The sequence below is a fragment of the Cicer arietinum genome, chromosome 6, assembly GCF_000331145.2.
Source record: "Cicer arietinum cultivar CDC Frontier isolate Library 1 chromosome 6, Cicar.CDCFrontier_v2.0, whole genome shotgun sequence".
NCBI classification, from domain to species: Eukaryota; Viridiplantae; Streptophyta; class Magnoliopsida; order Fabales; family Fabaceae; genus Cicer; species Cicer arietinum.
In genome coordinates, this window is record NC_021165.2 from 7,835,663 (window position 1) to 7,844,854 (window position 9,192).

Sequence of the window (9,192 nt, forward strand, 5' to 3'; positions counted from 1 at the left end):
TTTTTGTTACTGGTCCTTATTGAGTTATTGTACATCAAAAAAATAAGTTTGTTACTTGAAGACATGAAGTGTCGAGAAAAGCATGTTCTTGTATAAATTTTGGAACAAATATGCTGTAATTTCAAAGCATGATACATTGTGATTAAGATTTAAGAAGTTAAATCCCTAAAAGGAAAAAAATCAGATATAACCGATGTGTCATCATTTTTTGACCCCTTCTGCTAGAAATGATAAAAAAATATATGAACATTGAAAAATAATAATAAGATGGCAGTTTGTTGGTTGTAAGGGATCAACTTGATATTTTTCAAATTCACCAACTTGTTGTATTTTATAGTTATAGTTATTATATTCACATATCACATCCATTTGCACATGGGGTAGCAGGATTTTTGTATATACAGAGGGACACTTGCACATATTGAGGCAACAAAAGCAAATACCGTTGACCGTCCAAAGCCATCTCCAGTATGCAGCAGTTGAGTTCCCGTTTGCTGCCATCACCATTTCCACTGAACATACAGAGTGGTAATTGGAACAGTTATTTATTAAATTAACAGAAGATGAAGATGAAGGCAGAGACAGTGACACTTGTGCTGGTGAATCTGGCAGGTATTATGCAGAGGGCTGATGAGTCATTGTTGCCAGGTGTATACAAAGAGGTTGGTGCTGAACTCAATGCTAACCCAACTGCGTTAGGTTCTCTCACTCTTTACCGATCACTTGTTCAATCGTTGTGTTACCCTCTCGCCGCTTACCTCGCCACGCGACACAATCGTGCACATGTTATAGCTTTAGGTGCTTTTCTCTGGGCTGCTGCCACTTTCCTGGTCGCCATCTCCTCCACCTTCTTACAGGTTCTTACCTCTCCTTTCACTGTCACCTTTGTTTTCATTACTACTGTTTGGGTTGTTTCAGTAAATCTGTACTTGTTTGAATGACCGCATGCAATTTTGGTACAAAATCAACTTATAGTTACAAAACCAACATGGTGTGGCACAAGTGTTAGATGATTGGATCCTTCACTATTTAGTCTGGGTTCAATCTCTTACCAGTGCACATGAAATGACATATTTCTGGAGATGTCAACCCCTTAAATTGATCTGAGTTACCTCGAAGGAGTAGTGTTAGTTGTTGCGCTCTGGGAGACCTTTGGTTTATAAAAAAAACTGAAAGTCCTTTTGTTTTTCCTTTTTCACAATGGAAAGGAAAATAGTTAATGAAGTCTCTTTTTTATATTTACTTGCTTGTTTGAAAAAACTAAAAAGACAATACAAGTAAATCTCTCGATCTCTTATCATTAATTATAATGAAAACAAGTACAGATTGCTTAAAATAGTAACATAGAGCCAAGTAAATATATATATATATATATATATACACACACACACTAATATTATTAGTCTATTATTACTATTAATTATTCATTTATTTGAGTTTACGAAGTTCTTATAATTCAGTTACTTAAGGATCTGATTTTTTAGACCTTTCCATTGGCATTTTTTTTATCACATTATTCACATCATATTTATTGTTTTATTTGTTTTTCTCTCTTTGCTGTTAATTTCTATCCTCCAAGAAGTTCAAGACAATCATTGTTTTTCTTTCTCATTAGTGTTTTGTGAACTCGTACTTCATCAGGTGGCAATCTCCAGAGGCTTAAATGGCATTGGACTCGCCATTGTTATTCCAGCAATTCAGTCCTTAGTTGCTGACTCCACCATTGATAGCAATCGCGGTGTGGCTTTTGGGTGGCTTCAACTAACAGGAAACCTTGGAAGCATTATTGGTGGTCTCTTCTCTGTACTACTAGCCTCAACATCAATCTTTGGCATATCTGGTTGGAGAATAGCTTTTCATCTGGTTGCACTGATTAGTGTTATTGTTGGTATATTAGTACGCATTTTCGCTAATGATCCACACTTTTCGAACAACAAAGCTGCCTATCAAACTCCAAACAAGCTCTTTTATGGTGAAATGAAAGATCTATTAAAAGAAGCAAATGCAGTTATAAGAATTCCATCATTTCAGATAATTGTGGCTCAGGGAGTATTTGGATCATTCCCATGGTCAGGTTTGTCATTTGCCACTCTTTGGTTAGAACTAATAGGCTTCTCCCATGGAACAACAGCAATTCTTTGGACCTTATTTATAGTTTCTGCTTCATTTGGGGCTCTGTTTGGAGGATGGTTTGGAGATTTTTTATCCCTGAGGTTACCAAACTCTGGGAGAATAATGCTGTCACAAATAAGTGCTGGTTCAGCTATTCCTTTATCAGCAATTCTGCTTTTATCACTGCCTGATGATCCATCCACCGCCTTCATGCATGGTCTTGTTTTAGTCATCATGGGATTTGCTACAGCCTGGAATGCTCCAGCAACTAACAAGTATGTAAATTCAAACTAACAACTACACCTCCTTCCTCCATCGCTTTTTATAATCTCGTTTGACACTTTTCACATATACAAGTAGCTAGCTTATTTAATGTGTATATTTTGTGTATGAATTTTCCTAAATTATCATTTTGTATATCAACGTGTACAATTCTGAGTTTTCATCTTCCAGGAGACTTAGTATTATTAATTAAGGGTATATTTGGAAAAAAATAATAATATATTAAGGAATTTGAAATGAATGTTATATTTAGAGACAATTTTTTGGCTAATAAATTGGGACAAAGGTACTATTGAATATTGATCATATGCTTGTCACTAATTAGTGTTTTTTCCTTTCCACATTTAACTGTGTGGACAGTCCAATATTTGCAGAAATAGTTCCTGAGAAGTCGCGAACAGCTATATATGCTTTGGATCAATCTTTTGAGTCTATATTGCAGTCATTTGCTCCTCCTTTTGTTGGATTATTGGCACAGCATGTTTATGGTTACAGACCAGTTCCAAAAGGATCCTCTGATTCTGTTGAAATTGAAACTGATAGGGAAAATGCTGCATCACTCGCCAAGGCACTTTGTACAGCTTTTGTAATTCCTATGACACTCTGTGTTATCATCTACTCATTACTTTACTGCACGTACCCGAGAGACAGAGAGCGAGCGAGAATGGTTGCATTAGAGGAATCAGAAATGCAGCAACTAGATGTGGAAGATTGCACAAGAGAAGAATATTGTGAAATTCATGTTTTAGAATCAAATAGACTGAATGGCAAAGAAAGTAGCAAGATTGATCATGTAGATTATTCAAGGGAAGAGAACATAGACTTAGATGACAATGATGAGAAAGTTTTGCTGTCATAGTTCACATTTGCAAGGAATTGTGGAGCCTCAGTGGACAATTCAAGCCTTTTGATGGGTTTTATGATATCATGGGGAACTTATATAGCTTTTTTTTTGTTCTGATACGTAATCACACAAACACAAGGAGGGATCTTTTATATGACTCTGAAAAACTATTTATACAATGTCCATCCCTTGATTTTAGACAGATTCTTAATGATTCAAAAATCTCCTGGCATAATGAATTCATGTTATGGCTTTTTAAATCCTTTTCTGCCCCAAAGGAGCACTTAGGCTACACCTTTGATGTATTATTAAATTTTTTAATGATTATTTTATTTATAACATGATACACAGTAAACAAGTAACTTTCTTTCTCTATTATTACTTGTGTATGGTAATTACATCTAACCCAATTAAACTCAGTTTCAGTGAACATAGTCGTACCAGTCTAAATTATGCACATAAACAATGTATACTTAAAATTATATTCAAATAAAAAATTAATAATTTTTCTTGATGGGAATATTTCATTTTTATCAAAATATTATGTAGACTTTGATGTGCTAGCTTCATTTAGGAAGGCATGATGTTGGCCTGAAATATTATAGTTTCTGTTGAATTGTAATCAACAGAGGCATTATTGTTCCAACCAATGATCTCAACCAGGTTGTGAGAACCTAGTAAAATCAATACTAGCTAATCTATCAGCATAATTTATCAACATAATGAGAGTAGAACTAGTTAAATCAATACTAGTACTGGCAAGTCTAATTTATAAATATTTTCTTCTCTAAAAATATGAGATACCCTAAAATTCATAAATTTGGTAAGTGCAAATTTTATGGAAAATTATATAAGGAATAATAGACAAATGAATGAAAGCTTGAACTACAAGTTGTGAATCAGCTAAAAGAGAAGAACCACCAATACTAGTAAAACAACCCATTTAAATTAGATTTAAGCATTGAAAGTGAATTTGTTTCACTTCATTTAATCGTTGATTGATTACTTGGTTTTTTAATCCCAATATCTGCACTTTAAATATTTTACTCGATTTAAGGGATTAAAATTAAAACGAAAGAGCAAATGTGTGTTGAATCATCATGGTATGAAAATATCTATCCAATTTAGTCAAATAGTCAACTCATAACTGTTTCGGAAAGTCTTAAACAAACACTGCATCTCTCCAAAACACCATTTGGGTGTCTCACTCCAAAGACAGAACATATTCATTCATAGGAAACGAAGTTAAAGATGAAACAAGAGACAGTAACATTGGTGCTAGTGAATCTGGCAGGTATTATGGAGAGAGCTGACTAGTCATTGCTTCCAGGAGTATACAAAGAAATCGGTGCTGTTCTCAACGCGGACCCCACAGCCTTAGGTTCCCTCACTCTCAACCGATCCCTTGTTCAATCATTCTGTTACCCTCTCGCTGCTTATCTCGCCACGAGACTTAACCGTGCACATGCTATAGCTCTCGGTGCTTTTCTTTGGCCTGCTGCCACTTTCCTCGTTGCTATCTCCCCCACCTTCTTGCAGATCTTCACTCACCTATCTAATGACATGTCATTTTTTTATATCTAATTGTTTTAAATCATATTTAAATTTTAAATTAATTTTGTCATTAAAGTTTAGCTACCTTACAAAACTTCATATATTAAATATAAAAATTAATTCGTTTAATGTATTAAAATTTTCTACTTAATTTCATTTTCTGTTATTTTATCTTCTAGTCAGTTATCTATTCTAGAATTTGTTGTAATTAGTTAGGTTTATTGTCTTTCATTTCTTTTAAAAGAGTGTCTTCTCCTCTTTGATCGTGATTCTTTCATATTCCGTAAATTCCATTTTTGATCATAATGAGATAAGATTTTACTTAGAAATTATTTGTGTGAATTCCAGATTAATATGGTATTAGATTTAACCTTGTAATATTTTTTCCCTTTGTTCTTCGTTTTGCCTTCTTTTGCGCATGCATCCATGGATTACTTTGATTTTTCTACCTATGCTTCCAACCCTATTACCTTCATCCCAATGAAAATCCTTCTTTGGTTCTTGTCACACCATTGTTGGATAGCAAGAATTATAGTTATTGGTCCTGGGCGATGAAGGTTACTCTCATATCAAAGAATAAATTCAAATTCATGGATGGTTATTTTCTACAACCATCGTAAAAGGATATGGTTTTTTCATGGCTTTAACGTTCAATTTTTGAAAGTATTCACAAATTCGTCATTTGGATTGACAAAGCTGCTCTTATATGGAAGGTTCTCGATCAACTTTTTTTCAATGGGATATCTTCTGAATCTCTGATATTCAAGATGATTTGACCAAATTTCAACAAGGTAACCTTGATATGTCCAATTACATTACTCAATTGACATCAATGTGGGAGGAGATTGAAAAGTCATGAAGTTTCTAAAGGGTTTTAATGGTGCCTACTCTAATGTGCATTCTTCGTCATGCTCATTAAACTCATCCCTTCTTTTGACAAAACTATTTCCCTTGTTCTTTGTTAAGAACGACAATTGAACCTTCCTAAGATCATGGAAAGTTCCAATGACAAACAATCCTTGACATTACAAGTTTCTAATAATGATTATGGTCGTGGTCAATCCTTTTCTAATCAGGGACGAGGAAGTGCTAGGTCTGGTGGAGGTTGCGACAACAATCGCTTTTGCACTTTGTCAACACATAAATCACACCATTGATACACGTTTTCTCAAGCATGGATTTCCACTCGATTTTCAATCTAAGAATTCTAAGCCATCTCTCAATCTTGTTGCATCTCATGAGTTTGTTGATTCTTCATATGAACAAGATTATTCTACTTATTCTTTTCATGATCTTCAAAATCAAGTTCAACAATTATTTCAATTGTTACAACCAACTCAATCTGCATCCTCATATCTTACTACAACAAATGGTTCTACTAATTATGTTCTTTCAATCAACCATGCACTTAATTCTTCAAATTCTGCAAAGATATGCAGTTTTTATTATTTTTGGGTGATTAACACGTGCCACATGTCATGTAACCTTTTCCCTTTCCAATTTCATTTCTTATTAGAGTTTTGTCTTTTCAATCTAAAATTCCTTCAAATTTTTTGGCACTTTAGTGTTTTGCATGTTGATGTTGTCCACATTAACAACATAATTCCTAGTTCTTTTTTGAAAAATAAATCTCGTTTTCACTTACTAAAAAGTCAACCACCTACTCTTTTCCACTTAAAATATTTTGGTTGTTTGGATTATACTTCAACATTACATAATTATACAACTAAATTTCAAATTTGGGCTAGGAAAACTGTTTTCTTAGGATATAGGGATGTCACTGAAGGTTTTTTTTTATACATGACATCCACTCTCGAGAATTCTTGATTTCTAGAAATATTATTTTTTATGAACATGTTTTTCCTTTTGATAACATTTTGTGTGAAGGTATTTCTCCCATTTTGCCTCATGTGACTAATCACGATGCTAATTTGGACCTTGTTAATTATCATATTCATGTTTATGTACCTTTCATTCAACCTAACAATGCTCATAATGTACCCCCACCTACTAGACACTCCACTCGAACGAGAAATCCTCTTACATACCTTTAAGATTATGAATACACCATCCTCCCTTCCCAGACACATTAACCTTCTTCTTTTGTTCTATATCCACTAAATTCCACTTTATCCTATGATAAATGTGCCCCTACTTACAACAGTTTTTGTCTTAGTGTTTCCTCCATCAAAGAATCCTTTACCTATACTCAATCCTCTAAGCATGAATGTTGCAAGCAAGCCATGCATTATGAATTAGAGGCATTGCAGACCACCAACACTTGGACTATTATGGACCTCCCAAATGGTCAGACACTCATCGGTTGTAGATGGATGTACAAGGTAAAACATCTTCATGATGATACTATTGACATATTTAAGGCCAACCTAATTGCAAAGGGTTATACTCGATTATAGGGAGTTAACTACTTCAATACTTTATCTCTAATTGCAAAATGAACCATGATTCAAGTTCTCTTGGCTCTAGCTTCTTTTAAGGGTAGTTTTGCGAGCAATTTGATGTCAACAATGTTTTCTTGCATTGAGACTTAAATGAAGAAGTTTATATGTATCTCCTACCTAGTTTGACCACATATGTTCCACCTAGCCTTGCTTCTAAAGTTTGTAAACTCAATAAATTCATTTATGGTTTGAAGCAGGCTAATCGCCAATGGTACTCTAAATTATCTCAATGTTTACTTTCCTTTGGTTAGACTAATTCCATTGTTGCTTCTAGTTGGAACCAAATTGGTTTTATACTTAGAGTTTTGATGTTAACAAAAGTATTTTATGAGTACAATATATTTAACTTTATATAGTATGAAAGAAGACTCGTGTTTTTTAAGACAATTTAAAATAAGATTTGATTCAGATTTATAATCGAAGAAAATCTTTGACTAAGTTAAAAAGAAAGATTTGAAGAAGATCCGTTCAAGATTTATCTACTAGAAGATATTAATTATTTACAATAAAATTTTATCAAGATTTACCACACAAAGATATGAATTATTTACAAGAAGAAACACTCTAAAGAAGAGATTTATTATATGCAAAGATATGATTCAGATTTTGACGTATAACAAAATATTGAATTGGACTTAGTCATATTTCTACTTGTGAAAGTTCAATAAACGGCATAACACTATGTTCTCGCTCAAATCAAAGTAACCAAAAGGAATGAAGTTTCATCTGAAGAATTTGCAAAAATAATCTTAACAAAAATACAAACAATATCAATTTGAAGAAATTACAAACTCAATTTTAACAAAATACAAACAATATCAATATGAAGAATTTACAAACTCAATTTGAACAAAATACAGACATAATCAATCTAAAAGAACTGCTTAGATTGGAATCAAAAATAAAAAATTGGCTAAAGAACATATTATCAAAAACTTGTTCATAATTATTTTTGAATAAGATCATTGTTGACAAAATTAGGAATGAAGATACAATTCAGAATTAAAGAAAGACTAAATTGAAGCCCTAATTTTATCTATAAATAGATACTCAAGGATGGAGAAGAAGATTATAGAAAAATCATAAAAGAGTAGAAGAACTCAAACTCAAAATTCCAAATTCATATTAGAGTTTAAAGAAAGAAACACTTATTCGAATGAGAAATATGTTTGAAGTGTTTTTCTTAGAGTGTGATAGTCACTTGTTAGAAACAACTACTCAAATTTCAAACATTTGTTTTCAAATCCGATAGTGGTGTTAATGTTCATTCAACAATCTGAGGTTGTCAGATTGTGTGGAAAAGACTTAACTGGTAGAAATTATTCTTACTTCAATTTTTTTTTCTTCGTGCTTTCTATCAAGAATGCCGATACGGGATACCAAATGATTTACCTTTAGTTGTTTAGTTGTTGCATACTAATAGGTGGCGATTTCAATAGGTTTAAATGGCATAGGACTAGCCATTGTAATTCCAGCAATGCAATCCCTAGTTGCTGACTCCACAATTGACAGCAACCGTGGCATGGCATTTGGTTGGCTTCAACTAACAGGAAACCTAGGAAGCATCTGTTAGATAATATTATTATATATTAGTAGTAAGGGTATTTTAGACAATTCTAGACAATTCTATTTTCTTATATATATACTCAGTGTAACCCTATTAACTTCAGTTTTGGTTTATTATATGATATGAAACCCTAGAGTGGTTGTTTTCTCTTCTTCCTCTTTCTTCCTCTTTTCATTGTTAACATGGTATCTAGAGCCTATTTCGATCCTCATTGAACGATCCCGCCTCTATTCCGCTGTCGAGTTCCCAACAATTAGGGAATATAATTATAGTTTATCTTTTCTAACATTCCAATATTCAGTGAGATTTTCCGTGTCCCAATTCTGCTTTACCCTTTCTTTGTAGCTTTTCGTTTATTTTTAGTAGATCAA

General features: G+C 33.2%; 1 protein-coding gene and 1 pseudogene across 2 annotated transcripts; both read left to right on the plus strand.

Moving 5' to 3' along the window:
* The first annotated feature begins 381 nt into the window (after positions 1 to 381).
* On the plus strand, positions 382 to 3,579 carry LOC101504514 (uncharacterized). Of its 2 annotated transcripts, none has more exons than XM_073369847.1 (3): positions 382 to 857; positions 1,642 to 2,387; positions 2,769 to 2,928. In XM_073369847.1, the coding sequence occupies exons 1-3, from the start codon at positions 564 to 566 to the stop codon at positions 2,779 to 2,781; spliced, it is 1,053 nt and encodes a 350-aa protein (XP_073225948.1). In that variant the 5' UTR covers positions 382 to 563; the 3' UTR covers positions 2,782 to 2,928. The 2 variants fall into 2 exon arrangements, with proteins under 2 accessions (XP_073225948.1, XP_004504065.1); XM_004504008.4 differs by having other exon boundaries at positions 392 to 857; positions 2,755 to 3,579.
* Positions 3,580 to 4,489: 910 nt separating this feature from the next.
* The window catches only part of LOC101495800 (uncharacterized), a 7,962-nt pseudogene continuing 3,259 nt past the window's right edge, over positions 4,490 to 9,192 (plus strand).